Genomic DNA, 17,141 nt, shown 5'->3' with positions numbered 1-17,141 from the left:
TCATAAGACACTGGTGAGAAGCAGTGTATTGTGATTGAATTTCTAGCCCAAATGTTTAAAAGGGCTTGATCTCAGAACAACACTCAGGAGTACTATATGAGCCAAAGCAGGAATGATGAAACATGGATTCAAACAGAGGAAGAATGGACAATAAACTCCGAGTCATTCAAATCCTCAATTCCATTTTTCTCCCTGGATCCCCATAACCATGGACACTGTTGTAGCACAAAAAAAAATCCAACTGTCTCAGCCTTAGATGGCATAATATTCATTGGACTTTAGGTATTGGCAGTCAAGTTGGTTCCCTTAACAATATCCTCATAACTGGGCTTCTTTCTCAGGAGTGGCAAAAGTTTATAAGATTATGAGAGGCATAGATAGTCAGTGGATAGTCTTTTCCTCAGGTTGAAGCACCCAGAACTAGAGGGCAAGCATTTATTTATTTTTTGTTTTATTGAAATACAGCGTGGAATGGGCCCTTCCAGCCCCGCCCTGCAACCTTTTACCCCACTGACCGTAACATCTTTGGACAGTGGAAGGAAACCTAAGTACTCAGAAGAAATCAATGTGGTCATGAAGAGAAAGTGCAAACTCCTCACTGGCAGCAGCCGAAATTGAACCCCGGTCGCCTGCACTGTAAAGCATTGTGTTCATCACTGTGCTGCTATGGGGAGGGGGTTAGTTCAAAGGAGATGTGTAGGGCAGGTTTTGTCTTACAAAGAGCAATGGACGCTTGGAAAGTGCTGCCAGGTGTTGTAGTGGAGGCAAATATGATAGAGGCATTTCAAAAGTTCTTAGATTAGGCACGTGTATCTGTAGAAAATAAAGTGATATGGACCCTATGAAAGCAGACAGGATTAGTTTAGTTAGGTGTTTAATTACCAGTTTAACTAGTTCAGCTTAACATCATTGGTGAAAGGACAGTAACTGTACTACGCTATATAAATAGGACAATAAGACATAGGGACGTCTGTTCTACCTATCAGTTCTGGCTGATATACTTTCTCTCTCAACACCATTCTCCTGCCTTGTCCCTGTAAACTTTGATGCCCTTACTAATCAAAAACCAAGAAATGAACTTAAAGTTTGCAACTGACTTTACCGAGGAAGTTCCCAAATTCAGTCCTCCTCCAGCTAAAAGTTGACAAAGAAGTGAGAGTTTCCTGAAAGATAACCAGCTGAAAGGACCACTGCATTTGATCTTCTGATGGGGCACAGAGAAGTGAGGATGAGCAAACTCTCTATAAGGATGCTTTGGTTTCTGTAGTTGAAAGACTGGACCAAATGTGACCAGCTACAACATTGAGACATACCTTACTCTCTTTGAAAAAAGCTGCATTATGCTCTCTGCTTCCTTTTGCTAGGAAGCATGGTTTCTTTATAAAAGCCAGCTGTGAATGTCTGTCCTTTGAGGCTAATGAATCATAGATAAAATGTAAAAATGTATCATTTTCTTTTCCCTGCATCAGATTTAACTGTGCAAAATGCAGTAAAGGATGAGGTTCAGGAATAGCTATTGTAGGTTCAGAAATAGATATTCAGGGGAAGAATGGCGTTAATATAACACCAGTAAATACTTTAACATTGGTCCAGCAAATATGCTTCTATAGATATATTTGGAATATTTTATTAATTATGAACACTTAATTGTTGCAAAAACATTTTTTTCCAATTCTGGCATGAATGTTCTGAATTTCGTGGGAGATGCAGTGCTGTTCATATGACAGATTTCACAGTGCATTACATATTTTCAAATAAATTGTTTAGTAAACTTAATCCAACCTTGCTCCCACTTGTTAACAATGACAGTGGCTTCAAAAAGTCATAAGGCCTTGAAATAGGTCTTTCAGCTCATTGAATCTATACCGACCATTGGCACTTTTTACACTGAACATACATAAATCTCATTCTATTCTCCCCACAATCTCATCAGCTCTTCCTCAGCCCACCACTCATCCCCCACTTTAGGGGCAACTTACAGAAGCCAGTTAAGCTACGTCCCAGATGTCCTTGAGTTGTGGGAGGGAACAAGAGTGGATGGACGAAACCCACGTGGTCTCAGGAAAAATATGCAAAGTCCACTCAGAAAGCACTGGAGGTCAGGATTGATCCCAGTTCAGTGGAGTTGAAGCGCAACAGCTATACTAGCTACACCATTAGAACATAGAACAGTACAGCACAGTGCTGGCCTTCCCAGCCATGATGATATTTCGACCTTGTAGCCTACTCCAAGATCTATCTTAACACTTCTCTCCCTCAGAGCCCTCCATTTTTCTTTAATTCATGTGCCTAAGAGTCTCTTCAATCTCCTTAATGAATCCTCTTCTACCACCACCTCCGGTAGTGTGTTCCATACACTCACCAATCTCTGTGTAAAAAAAAAAACTACCTCTGACATTCCGCCCCCCCCCCCCCCCCCCCCATACTTCAGTCATCGTAAAATTATTCTCTCTCTATTTGCCATTTCCAATCTGGGAGAAAGGTGTTGGCTGTCCGCTTTATCTGTTCCTCTTATACACCGCCACCTTCCTTCTCTCCAAACAGAAAGCCCTAGCTTGCTCAACCTTTCCTCATAAACCTTTCCTCGATTGTGCTGTCCAAAGAGATCAATCTCTGATGATCTGGGATGGGCATGTATTGAGTCTTACTCCCTGTCTAAGATCAGCCACTGTTAAGCCAGGATCAAATCTGAACCACCTTTATGGTTTGGTGTCATGTGCCTACTTAGCGGCATCAATGGAGTGAATCAACTTTACTTCAGAGCACACTTAGCTATCAGATGTTATTGGTTTTGATAATATCAATTGTACACACAGTATTTCTCAATTTCCTTCTACCAACTTAGGATGTCACTGAATGATTTACAATTTTTGAAGTGTATATACAAATATCGTGTAAAAATCCAGCAGTCAGTTCACTAACAGTTGTCATCAATATGTGACGTGATTGTTCTTGGAAAAATTTTCTACAGAACTGGTTTGCCATTACCTTCTTCTGGGCAGTGTCTTTACAAGATGGGAAGCCACAGCCATTATCAATCTTCTTCAGAGATTGTCTGCCTGGCATCAGTGGTTGCATAACCAGGACTTGTGATATGCACCGGTTGCTCAAACAACCATCCACCACCTCCTCCCGTGGCTTCACGTGACCTTGATCAGGAGGCTAAGCAGCTGCTACACCTTGCCCAAGGGTGACCTGCAGGCTTGCAGAGGGAAGGAGCACCTTACCCCTCCTTTAGTAGAGTCGTACCTCCACTCTAGTGTTGGTGCATGGCCAAGTGGTTAAGGCGTTCGTCTAGTGATCTGGAGGTCGCTAGTTCGAGCCTTGACTGAGGCTGCATTTGTGTCCTTGAGCAAGGGACTTAACCACACATTGCTCTGCGACGACACCGGTGCCAAGCTGCTTGGGTCCTAGTGCCCTTCCCTTGGACAACATCGGTGTCGTCACAGCTTGGGCAACTGCTGGTCTTCCATTTTTAAAAAACCCTGCCCAGGCTTGCACCCTGGAGACCTCCCAAGACGCAAATCCATGGTCTATCAAGACTAACGGAGGCCTACTACATCTCCACTCCGCCACACTTTCACTTACAGTACTGAAGCATGAATAAAAAGTATCAATAAAAAACAAGAGGATCTGCTTTAGTAATTTCTTTTGCTGAAATTTAGCCATAACTGTAGGGAGATTCGCTTCTACAAATGGTGCTTTACAATCTTTCCACTTTAGAGAATATGATTTCAGTTTGAGGCTTCATCTGAAGGTCAGCACTATCAGCAGTGCGGCATCCTCGTGCTAATCACAAAATATCAGTCTGTAGGATCGTAGCACATACATTTTAAGATTATTTTTGTCATAATCAGTTTTTATAAACAGAAATTGAAGACAAATCTGAATCTAATACTGTACCTCCTGTGGAAAGACTTCCCATCGATCTTCGGATTGCTTTTACCCACTCTTCCATTTCATTCTGAGAATTGGCCATCAACATGTGTGAGTCCTGGACGTTTCCTAGCCGATCTCGCTCACCGGAGACTGCTGGAAAGCACCAGATGGCACAGCGTTAGCTCACGTTTTTTTTTTAAATCCACCTGTTTAAACTTCGATATACATTTCATAATCAGCGTCAGGTTTATTACTATTGGCAAATGTCAAGAAATTTTGTTGTTTTATGGTAGCAGCACAGTGCAATACATTTAAAAATTCTACAAGACACATTAACAAATATAGTAAGGGTGCAAAAAGAAACCATAAAGCATTTCATTACCTTGCACCAATTACCGATAAATACTACAGAAATAAAAGACTTCCGTTGTGCAGAATCTGAAATAAAATCAGTAAGCATTGGAAATACTCAGCAGGTCAGGCAGCATCACCACCAGTTTGGGATTTCTCAGTCTGGTCAAGAGTGGAAGATGATCTTTCAGGTCAAAACCTTTCATTTTAGCTGTAATTTGTATCTTTCATGTGGTAAAATGTTGCAAGACTCTTCAGTATGCCATAACCAAACAAAATTTAATACCAAAGCCATTTACTACAGACACAAGAAAACTATTCAAGGGTCTCTAGACAGCACTTTCCAAACCCTTAACCTCTAAAGGAACAAGGGTAGCAAAAGTACTGGAACACCATCACCTGGAGGATATCCCTCTAACCACCATTATGAATTGGACATTGCTAATCCTTCAGTGTAGCTGGGTCAAAATCCTGGAACCTTCTCCCTCAAGGCCTTGTGGGTATAACCCACACCTCAATATTGCCCAGTTCAAAAAGGTTGAAGTTCAAATTCAAGTTTATTGTCATTTACTGTAGACATGTACAGCCTAGTGAAGCAACGTTCCTTTTGACCACAGTTCACCCACAAAACATAAATCACACTCGCACATAAACCAAAATATTTTCATAAATAAGTTAATGAAATGTAATAAAAATACATGCAATGTGCAGCACCGGTAAACAGTAAACAGTACCTAAACAATAAACAGCCCTCTGTCCTAGTGATGAGACCTTGGTGATGGCAGGGTATTTTTTAGTCTCACAGTCTGAGGGAAGAATCTGCTATCCAGTCTGCCAGTCCTAGTCCTGATTCTTCGGTATCTCCTTCCTCATGCTAATGGGTCAAAGAGATTGTGGGATGGGTGGTAGGGATCCTCAACAATGCTTTGGGCCTTTTGTATACAACACTCCTGGTAACTAGACCATACGATATAGGAGAGAATTAGGCCATTTGGCCCATTGAGTCTGCTCTGCCATTTCATCATGGCTGATCCAATTCCCTCTCCCCTGCCTTCTCCCTGTATCCTTTCATGCCCTGATAAACAAAGAATCTATCAACTTCTGCCTTAAATATAACCAATGACTTGGCCTCCACAGCCACCCCAGTAACAAATTCCACAGATTCACCACTCTCTGGCTAAAGAAATTCCTCCTCATCTCACTCCAAATGTAAGTCCCTCTATTCTGAGGCTTTGTCCTCTGGTCTTAGACTCCACACCACAGGAACCATCCTCTCCACGTCCACTCTACTGAGGCTTTTCAACATTCAATGAGATCTCCCGTCATTCTTCCGAACTCAAGGGAGTACGGGCTCGGAGCCATCAAAAGTTTTTCATGTAATATGATAAATGTTACAAACAGAGGGAGGGAGACCCTGACCATCTCCTTATAGATGCTGCCTGGCCTGCTGTGTTCCACCAGCATTTTGTGTGTGTTGCTTGAATTTCCAGCATCTGCAGATTTTCTTGTGGAGGGAGACCCTGGTAACTGTCTTAGTGGTTTTTATTATTCTCCATAGGGACTTGTATTTGGATGCCTTGCAGCTTCCATACCACAAAATGATGCAGCCATACAGGACATTCTTGATGGTGCCTCTGTAGAAAGTTCTTGGAATGGGGGCAAGAGCCTTGCATCTCCTCAGAACGCTGCTGTGCCTTCGTGACTAGTGAGGAGGTGTTGTGGGTCCAAAGTAGATCATCCATTGTGTGCACACCAAGGAACTTTGTGCTCTTCACTCACTTCATGGCAAAGCCATTGATGTGCAGTGGAGAGTGGTCGACCAGTGCCTTCCTGGAGTCCACAATCATCTCGTTTGTCTGGTCCACGTTGAGATTCAAAGTGTTATTTTTGCACCATTTGTCAAACCTCCCTATCTTCTCTTGGTATGCCGACTCATTGCTATTGCTGATGAGGCCAACCACTGTATTATCATCAGAGAACTTGGTGATGTGGTTTGAGCCAGATCTGGCAGTGCAGTCATGAGTTAGTGGTGGGCTAACCACACAGCCCTGGGGGGGCACGAGTGCCCAGTGTGATGGAGCTTGAGATGTTGGAGCCAACTCAGTGTGACTGGGGTCTTTACACCAAGAAGTCCAAGATCTATTTCCAGAGAGGAATGTGGCATTCCAACAAGGACAGTTTACCTACCAGCCTCTGAGGGTTGATCAAGTTAGACACCGAGGTGATGTCGATGAACAACATCCAGGTGTATTAGATATTTTTTTCTATGTGGAACAGGATGGAGTGGAGGTTCAAGGTTATGTCGTCACCAGTGGAATGGTAGGTGAACTGGAAAGAGTCCAATGTAGCTGGAAGGTGGAATCTTATACAACCTATTGCCAGCAGCTCAATGCACTTCATGGCTGTTGAATTCAGTGCCACTGGGCAGTAGTCATTTAGGCCAATTACAGTTGCTATCTTGGGCACTGGAATATTGGTGACTGCCTTGAAGCCTACAGAGACAGTGGACTGTTTCAAGGAGATAATAAAGATGTACACTAAGACCTCTGTTAGCTGGGCTGCCCAGTCCCTTAACATCTGACCTGGTATGTTGTCCAGCCCTGCAGCTTTGCTTGGGTTCCTCCATACTTGATAGATGAAGGTTGTTCCTCATCACCTTCTCAAGGGCAATGAGGGATGGGCAGTTAAATGCTGGTTCAGCCTGCGATGCCTATGTCCTTTGAATGAGCTAAAAAAAATTCAGACCATCAGGTCCATGCCTGCTCCCAACAGAGCAATCCTATCATTATCATTGGCCATCTGCTTATTTCCCTCCCCCTCCCCCTTCCCCTATCTCAGGTCCCTCTCTCCCTCTCTCAACATTCTGCTTCTTTATCTCTACAGTTCTTTCATGCTTATCCCCTCCCCCTCCCCCTTTATCTTTCCTCTGATTGGTTTTCCACCTGGCATCTCGAGGCCCTACCCCCTCCCCTATCTCTATTACTGGGCTTCAGCCCTCTCTTCCCCCCCATTCCTGATGAAGGGTCTCGGCCCGAAACGTTGGCTACTCTTTTCTCACGGATGCTGCCTGACCTGCTGAGTTCTTCCAGCGTTGTGTACATATTCTCTGCTTATTTCCCTGTACTTTAATTTCTAATATATGTCCATCAGATTTCCCATTTTACTATGAACCTACACCTTGAGATAATTTATAATAACCAATTAACCTACTGACATAATTTTCAGATAAGGAAAAAAACTTGAGTATCCAGCAGAAACTATGTAGTCATGGGAAGAACATGCAAACTCTACAAAAACAGTATCCAAGGCTACGATCAAACCCAAATCTCAGGTGCTGAGAGGTAGCAGCACTAACCTCTGCATGGATGAAGCACCTGTAGATAATGGTTAGTCAAGGAGATTCCCAACAAATTTATCAAGAAGAAAGCAGGTCCAGAGAGGCTTAGGGAAGGATTTCCAGAACTTAAACCTTAGCAGTTAATTTTACAGTCAGCATAGGGATGATTAGTTAGAGGAGTACAGAGATCTCAGAGGTGTGTTGTGTGTGAGGAAATGTGACACAATGGAAGAACTGGGTAAAAAAAAAACTGTATTATAATTGAGTTGTTCCTTTGATTAAATGCCCACTTTCACTCAGATGATACATTCATGGTCATAAACAAATGTAGGATGTAAGGTAATGAGATGACTTAGGAAATTTTGATTTAAAGTCCTGATCACTTGGAAAATAGTTGTAAGTGATTAAACTAATACTATTTCACCATCAAAATTTGCAGTGTTTAAGGAGGTATCGATCTTGGTGTGCTGAATGAAACTTGCCATCATTTCATGTTAACTTCACTCACAAATACCACATCCTCTGCATGTACAGAAACCAATCTTAGACTGTAGGTGCCTAAACCTGGTCTTGAGTTGTTTTTTTTTTTCTTTTTGGTGTCTTTAAGTGTCAGAAGTGCTTTCACAGAATGTACCCATAACTTTAGGCCATCCAAATACTGAGGTGTGAACTATCATTTGTCAAATGATAGAGTTTTCCTACCATACGTCAAATGTTGCAGCAGCTCATTGCAGTTGATTGCATGCTGGTGATTGCTTCAACAAAACAAAAAATGAATGCCAAATCCCTCCTGGTATATCATCATGTCAGCTGTCAGGCCTGGTGCATACTGGATGAGCCTACCTCCGCTTTGCTTGGGGGAACCTTTACGGAATTCTCACACACACTGGTGAACGATGAGAAAAATAAAAGCATAGAAACTAAGTGACAAAGAGGGAGAAAAAGTGGGGGGAAAACAGGGAGAGAACAAAATTGCATTAGCATCGCCTGAAGCTCATGAAATGGATTCATATGACTGCTTGGAGCTAAGTATCTGTTTATGTTTTTAAACATGACTCATTTTGAAGACTGAAAACTTTCACCCTCAATTTTACAGTGTTTGTTATAATCATCCTTAAAAAGAGAGAGGATCCATTTGAAGGGTCTCGGCCCGAAACGTCCAAATGCTTCTCCCTATAGATGCTGCCTGGCCTGCTGTGTTCCACCAGCATTTTGTGTGTGAGGATCCATTTTATTGGTTAGATTGAATAGGCAGCTGTGTTTAATTTTGGTTAATCTCTGCATCAGTGGTACAGAGCTTGACAGCATTAGTTGTCAAAAACGACTGGTTATATGAAACCTCAAATGTAATACTTGCATTAGAAACAAAATAAATAAATACACACACACACACACACACACACACACGCACACACGCACGCACGCACGCACGCACGCACACACACACACACACACACACACACACACACACACACACACACACACACACACACACACACACACAGACACACTATTTACTGGATCTCCAATGGGATCCCACCACAAAGCACATCTTTCCCTCACCCTCCTGACTTCATACTTTCTGTAGGGATTTCTCCCTGCACATCTCCCTTGTCCATTCGTCCCTCCCCACTGATCTCCCTCCTGTCACTTAACCTTGCAAGCCGAACAAGTGATACACCTCCTCCCTCACTACTATTCAGGGCCCTAAACAGTCCTTCCAGGTGAGGTGACACTTCACCAATGAGTCTGTTGGGGTCATTTACTGTCAAGTCGGAGTTCTTGTTCTTCTTTGAACATCTGCAGCTTCCCCACCTGAAAGGGATTGAATGCGCCTACCCGAAGGTTTTTTAACCATATTCCACTCAATGGTCAAACAACTTTTCCTTTTTCCTCCTTTTATTTTTCGGAAGTGCAGCAGTTTGATAGTTCCATTAGTTCCATTAGTTATTAGTCCTTAGTCGTCAGTCATTAGTCATTAGTATATCAGTCAGAAGTCATTAGTCAGAAGTCAGAAGTCAGAAGTCATAAGCAATAAGACTGGCTGCCTCCCGGACTTTGTAGATGAATTCCGACCTGCACAGACTCGGTTTCTCTAACAGACCATTATGTTTTCAAACCCGTCGAACCCTCCCGAAGGTTCACGAGCTCTTCTTAAACTTCACGCCGTTTCCGAGAAGCGCCTGCACGCGATGATCCCCGTGGCAAAGTTGGCGCTAACCCAAGCGCAGTGACAGCAGTGCTCTTTTCAATGACACAGCCTCTCAAGTTATTTAAAGTTCGGCATCTCACCGCAGATCCCAACGCTGCTCCCGGACTGCCGCTGTGACGCTGCGGGGTCCGCCCAGATGTTCCAGGCAGAAGCAGCACTCAGGCAGTGGGTTCCATCTGGTCTATCAGTGGCTTCTTGCTATTACTTTTAAATTTTATTTTCTTTTGCCTCTAGGTCCCAATAATTTCTAGAAACCCAAGTTTGACTTGACATTTACTGTATCCGGTGCTCCTGGTGTGGCCTCCCGCACATCGGTGAGACCCAACATAGATTTGGAGACTGCTTCGCTGAGCACCTACTCTCCATCCGCTAGAAAAATCAGGATCTCTCAATGGCCACCCACTTTAATTCCACCTCCCATTCTCATTCCGACATGTCAGTCTATGGCCTCCTCTACATCAGGATGAGGTCACCCTCAGGTTGGAAGAGCAACACTTTATATTCCGTCTGGTTAGCCTGCAACCTGATGGCATGAACATCGATTATATTGAACTTCCGGTAATGACCCCCTCCCTTTGCCATTCCTCATTCTCATTTCCCTCTCTCACCTTATCTCCTTGCCTGCTCATCACCTCCCTCTGGTGCTCCTCCCCCTTTTTCCTTCTTCCATGGCCTTCTGTCCTCCCGGATCAGATTCCCCCTTCTCCAGTAGCTCTTTCACCAATCAACTTCCCCGGTCTTTACTCCACCCTTTCCCCCCTCCCAGTTTCACCTATCACCTTGTGTTTATTTCCTCCCTCCCCCCCCCAACCTTCTTACTCTGCCTTTTTATCTTCTTTTCTCCAGTACTGCCGAAGGGTCTCAGCCCAAAACATGGACTGTACTCTTTTCCATAGATGCTGCCCGGCCTGCCGAGTTCCTCCAGTGTTTTGCGCGTGTTGATTGGATTTTCAACATCTGCAGATTTTCTCATGTTTGTATATTTTTTACTGTTCTTTATACTGTGTGTCAGACAGAGTGGTCAGCAGCACTGGGGCTCCACAGGGAACTGTCCTGTCTCTCCACAGAGTCTTGCCATCTTCAGAAGTTTTCTGATGACTCTGCCATAGTTGGATGCATCAGCAAGGGAGATAAGGCTGAGTACAGGGATACGGTGGGAAACCTTGTCACATGGTGCGAGCAGAATCATCTGCAGCTTAATGTGAAAAAGACTAACGAGCTGCTGGTGGACCTGAGGAGGGCTAAGGCACCGGTAACCCCTGTTTCCATCCAAGGAGTCAGTGTGGACATGGTGGAGGATTACAAATACCTGGGGATACGAATTGACAATAAACTGGATTGGTCAAAGAACACTGAGGCTGTCTACAAGAAAGGTCAGAGCCGTCTTTATTTCCTGAGGAGACTGAGGTCTTTTAACATCTACTGGACGATGCTGAGATGTTCTACGAGTCTGTGGTGGCCAGTGTTATCATGTTTGCTGTTGTGTGCTGCGGCAGCAGGCTGAGGGTAACAGAAACCAACAGAATCAACAAACTCATTCATAAGGCCAGTGATGTTGTGGGGGTGGAACTGGACTCTCTGATGGTGGTGTCTGAAAAGAGGATGCTGTCCAAGTTGCATGCCATCTTGGACAATGTCTCCCATCCACTCCATAATGTACTAACATTCAGCCAGAGACTCATTCCACCGAGATGCAACACTGAGCGTCATAGGAAGTCATTCCTGTCTGTGGCCATCAAACTTTACAACTCCTCCCTCGGAGTGTCAGACACCCCGAGCCAATAGGCTGGTCCTGGACTTATTTCCACTTGGCATAATTTACTTATTATTATTTAATTATTTATGGTTTTATATTGCTATATTTCTACACTATTCTTGGTTGGTGCGACTGTAACGAAACCCAATTTCCCTCGGGATCAATAAAGTATGTCTGTCTGTATTTCTAAAATTTTTCTTCATGGTAGTATTTTGTGTATCTTTGATGCAACTTCTTCAGCATTTCATATTGTTTTGGCCAGGAGTGTACAGCGGGATTCCAAAAACAGACATAAACTGTCAGTGTGGCTCTAAGATTGCGAGATCTCTATCTGATTCCAATAACTGTGTGGTTGCAGATATATTGGAAATTGTTCAGAAATACACTCAGTTTTCACTGCAGTTGCAAGCACACTGTCAGAGGGAATGATTTGATAAATAAACCAATTAACTTATTTTACAAATATGTATTCTATAGTTATCCTTAGTAATAGTCAAAGTAGACACCTCTGCCTTATAGCACAAAGGTGAACACCTCAACCCAGTAACATTTCTTTCTCTTCTGTTCTCCTTTCTCCCCTATGTACTACTTCCTGAAATGCATGGAAGCTTTTTTTTTGCCTCAACTTGTGATGCAAGTTCCACTTTTCAATAATTTTCTGTGTGAATTTTAAATTGACTCTCTAACTAGACTTATTAGTGATTATTTTACATATTAGCCCGTGCTTGTAAATGGAAGCATTTTTCTTAAGTCCAACTTATTAACCCTGTAGGTAACCTTTTTTTAAAAGGTCATTTATTTTCTAGAGCAACACGAGTGTATCTGCAGGTGCTGGAAATAAATAAAAACACAAAATGCTGGCAGAACTCAGCAGGCCAGACAGCAGGAGACCCTCCTGATGAAGGGTTTCGCCCGAAATGTCGTCACTACCTCCTCCCATAGATGCTGTCTGGCCTGCTGAGTTCTGCCAGCATTTTGTGTTTTTATTTATTTTCTAGACCCTGTTTGATTTTACCAATGACCATAGATTCCGATTATCATTGAAGCTTCTCTGTACTTGAAAGACCAGTTTATTCAAATCCTTTAAATTCAAAACATATTCAACCTATACTTGGAGAACAACACTCAATAGATAGATGCCTCACTTGTTTTATCTATTATTTTAAAAAGTTCAATCAGATTGTTCATGTGAAATGAAAGACAGTTCAATTAGCAGCCCAACTGAATGATAATGTTAAACAAAGGTTTGTTTTGAAATAAGTATAAGACAGCAAGTGAAAATGTGGATCTCAGGGCATGTTTTACAAAGAAAGGAGGGCAAACACACAACAAAGAAGGGAGTAGAGGGTTCTGCTGATAGTATGAATTAAGGAAGGGTGGGGGGGAAGATTGAATTTCAAATTCAGTATTTTTGTATATGAATATTATTTGATCAGGAATACACTACAGTAAAACAATACCAGTGGTTCAGATTCCCCCTCCCCCAGTGATCCATCACACCTCCCTGATCATCACCAACACCACCACCAGCCACTGCATTCAGTAGAAAATCCTCTGATATTTTCAGTGCCTCCATATCTTCCCCTCCCCTTTTCATCATTGATCCTATTTCTCCAGCACATCTGAAAGCATTTGGAAAAAAGTACAATCTATGTCTTTTTACCTGCTCCTGTCCTGTCGTCCAGTAATCCAAATTCTTATATCAGCAATATACCTGTAAGTTATGTCCCCTAATGAGCTTCTATGTCTCCATTTAAAGTGATAGGTAGCAATTACTTTCCAAAAATAGTCCAGAATTGGTGTATTGTGTAGGAAAATGTGATTGCCTCCAGGGTGCAGAGGAGATTCATTAAGCTGATGCCTGGATTGGAGAACTTTAGTTATGGGAGAGATTGAATAGGGTGGGCTTGTTTTCTCTGGAATAATGGAAGCTGAAAGTTGACCAGATTAAAATTCATAAAGCTATATGACATATAGGCAGGGCAGATGGTCAAGGTCTTTTTCCCATGGTAGGGATGATGTAAACAAGAGGGTGTAGGTTTAAACTGAGAGGAAAGGGTTTAAGGTGAAAGGAAGGGGTTTTTAAAGGGGATCCAGGGGGTAGGTCTTTACACAGAGAATGACACCTATCTGGAAGATGCTACATAAGAGGTAGTGGAATCAGATAAGATCACTCCGTTTAAGAGGGACTTAAAAAGACACTTCAATAGCCAAGGCATAGATGGTCTCATTTCCAGTGCAGACAAATTGGATGGGTAAAAAGTTTGTTATGATTAGTCAAAACCCAGTTTCAATTCCGTATGACTATGGTAAAGTTTACTACATCTCCTGACAATCTAAAAGTCCTCCATTCCATTCTTCCTGCTTCTTCTTCTCTATTATATCTAAACTGATGATCCAACCATCCACATCAGAGCTTAAAATATGGTTAACCCATGATTTTTCTTCGACCATATTTGACAAGACCCTCAGAGGCGTCTGTACTTTAGACGTCATCCTCTCTCCCTTTGGCCTCATTTTTCACATTCAATGGAGAATCCTTTGCAATGTCCAATATACCCAATATGATCTAGATCTTTCCACCCACAATTTTTACAATGTTCTGAAGAATCCTGGTTCCACTATTTTGATTTCTTCTTCCATTTCACCAAAGTCTTCTCCCCTTCTTGTAACATCTCCCCAGGCAACCACGAACATGTAAAACCTGCTTTTTTCCCACTTCCCTTCTCATATTCCTCCAGCTAGGGAACCAATTTCCTTGGCTTCCAAGTATTCAGTGAGTCACTGGGGAAGCATATATTTTGTTTCAATTTATTTAGAGATACAGCACGGAACAGGCCCTTCCAGCTCACTGAGCTAAGCCGCCCAGCAAACTACTGATTTAAGCCTAGCCTAATCACAGAATAATCTAAAATGACCTATCAACCTACTAATCTGTACAGGAGAAAACCAGAGCACGTGGAGGAAACCCGCATGCATACAAGAAGAAATGTACAAACTTGTTTACAGAGGATGCCAGAATTGAACTCTAACCTTCATCAGCCAAGCTGTAATAACGTCATGCTCACCACTGTGCTACCATAGCAGTTGACATGGCCATTTTCATAGACTCCCTATTTGGTATAGAAACCCACTAAGAAGTAGGAGGAAGAGAAGGGATCAATTAGCTCATAACTTGGTCCTCACTGTTGCTGTTATTCCATAATGGATGCACAGTATTTTGAGAAAGATCAACAACAATTCCAGATTTCATATTGGAAATTAAATCAGTGCCATTGTGAATCTGAAAACAAGAAAGGTTAGCTACTGGTATCATGACAACCAAGGCTTGTCAAACATATCGGTGCTTTCAGCAAAGGTTTTGCACAAAAACAATCATTACCCAAACTAACTTTCTTCCTCTTGTGACCCAGGGATGAAGTTTTGCAATTGCAGCTTTCAAATTTTATCCCCAATAAAATATTTTGACATAGTCTATCTTTTAAGTTGGGAGCCTTTCTGGATTTCTCAACCCACTGTGGGTTAAAAAGTGAGCCCTACCTGGAACAATTTCAAAGAGGTACTTTCCTGGATCTTCTGGGTTTGCAGGATGTTCGTTAACCTTGCAGTCCTGAAGAACGATGCAACCCTGTAGGTAATGCAGATGTAAGAGCTATTGTTATAATGAGGCCCTTTAATTAAACGCAATGACAGTTCATGTTTATAAAGTATAGTGCATTAGGAAGGCCATGATATGCCAACTAGTGATATGTCTTATAAATATCACCTTGTTGACAAAGGATTTCCATCAACAATGTTAATCTGGGTTTATGTGGTTTCACATCATTTGTGCAGATTTACTTTTTAAACCTTTATTTGAAACCATTTGTTACCAACAATTAATGTTAGGTTACCTGTGGTTTCCCATCTTCCTCCTCCTTGTAGTAACTCAGGTAAGATCCTCGAAGAACAAACCAGCGGGATTGCCACTGCTTCACTAAAGACCTCTTCTTCTTCAACCAGCCTGACCTTACAGGACGCTCCAACATATTGGGAGATGAAGGTCGATTTGAACTGTGTTCTCCTGGCATCACACTCTTGGAACGGCCTACAAGCAAAAAGAAAGACATGTTTTTTTCTTATATGGTATCTTTTTTTTTAACGGAGTGGAGAGTGCATGGCATGTACTGCCCAGAGTCAATAGACAATAGACAATAGACAGTAGATGCAGGAGTAGGCCATTTGGCCCTTCTAGCCAGCACCGCCATTCACTGTGATCATGGCTGATCATACACAATCAGTACCCCGTTCCTGCCCTCTCCCCATATCCCTTGACCCTGCTATCTATAAGAGCTCTATCTAACTCTCTCTTGAATGCATCCAGAGACTTGGCCTCCACTGCCTTCTGGGGCAGAGCATTCCACATATCCAGTACTCTCTGGGTGAAAAAGTTTTTCCACATCTCTGTTCTAAACAGCCTATCCCTTATTCTTAAACTGTGGCCTTTAGTTCTGGACTCACCCATCAGCGGGAACATGCTTTCTGCCTCCGGTGTGTCCAATCCCTTAATAATCTTATATGTTTCAATCAGATCTCCTCTCATCCTTCTAAATTCAAGTGTATACAAGCACAGTCGCTCTAATCTTTCAACATATGACAGTCCCGCCATTCCAGGAATTAACCTTGTGAACCTACGCTGCACTCCCTCAATAGCAAGAATGTCCTTCCTCAAATTTGGAGACCAAAACTGCACACAATACTCCAGGTGTGGTCTCACCAGGGCCCTGTACAGCTGCAGAAGGACCTCTTTACTCCTATACTCAATTCCTCTTGTTATAAAAGCCAGCATGCCATTAGCTTTCTTCACTGCCTGCTGTATCTGCATGCTTGCTTTCATTGACTGATGTACAAGAACACCTAGATCTCGTCGTACTTCCCTTTTTCCTAACTTGACTCCATTTAGATAGTAATCTGCCATCCTGTTCTTGCCAATAAAGTGGATAACCTCACATTTATCCACATTAAACTGCATCTGCCATACATTTGCCCACTCACCCAACCTGTCCAAGTCACCCTGCATTCTCATAACATCCTCCTAACATTTCACACTGTACCCAGCTTTGTGTCATCAGCAAATTTGCTAATGTTACTTTTAATCCCTTCATCTAAATCATTAATGTATATTGTAAACAGCTGTGGTCCCAGCACCGAACCTTGCAGTACCCCACTGGTCACAGCCTGCCATTCCAAAAGGGACCCGTTAATCACTACTCTTTGTTTTCTGTCAGCTAGCCAATTTTCAATCCATGTCAGTACTCTGCCCCCAATACCATGTGCCCTAATTTTGCCCACTAATCTCCTATGTGGGACCTTATCAAAAGCTTTCTGGAAGTCCAGGTACACTACATCCACTGGCTCTCCCTTGTCCATTTTCATAGTTACATCCTCAAAAAACTCCAGAAGATTAGTCAAGCATGATTTTCCCTTCATAAGTCCATGCTGACTCGGACTGATCCTTCTACTGCTATCCAAATGTGTCATAATTTCCTCTTTTATAATTGACTCCAGCATCTTTCCCACCACTGACGTCAGGCTAACCGGTCTATAATTCCCTGTTTTCTCTCTCC

General features: G+C 42.6%; 1 protein-coding gene across 2 annotated transcripts in view; it reads right to left on the bottom strand.

Moving 5' to 3' along the window:
* Positions 1–17,141, bottom strand: part of LOC140734659 (rho GTPase-activating protein 25-like) — a 101,358-nt gene that overhangs the window by 44,357 nt on the left and 39,860 nt on the right. The window contains exons 2-4 of one of the 2 annotated variants that reach the window (XM_073058918.1): positions 15,429–15,622; positions 15,076–15,163; positions 3,904–4,032 (exon numbers count right to left, since the gene is read on the bottom strand). In XM_073058918.1, the coding sequence (XP_072915019.1) occupies positions 3,904–4,032; positions 15,076–15,163; positions 15,429–15,622 (411 nt within the window). The remainder of the gene's footprint in view (positions 1–3,903; positions 4,033–15,075; positions 15,164–15,428; positions 15,623–17,141) is intronic. The other variant, XM_073058925.1, reaches the window with a different exon arrangement.

The sequence above is a fragment of the Hemitrygon akajei genome, chromosome 1 (genome assembly GCF_048418815.1).
Source record: "Hemitrygon akajei chromosome 1, sHemAka1.3, whole genome shotgun sequence".
Lineage (NCBI taxonomy): Eukaryota > Metazoa > Chordata > Chondrichthyes > Myliobatiformes > Dasyatidae > Hemitrygon > Hemitrygon akajei.
This window is presented reverse-complemented; position numbering and strand designations above follow the sequence as displayed.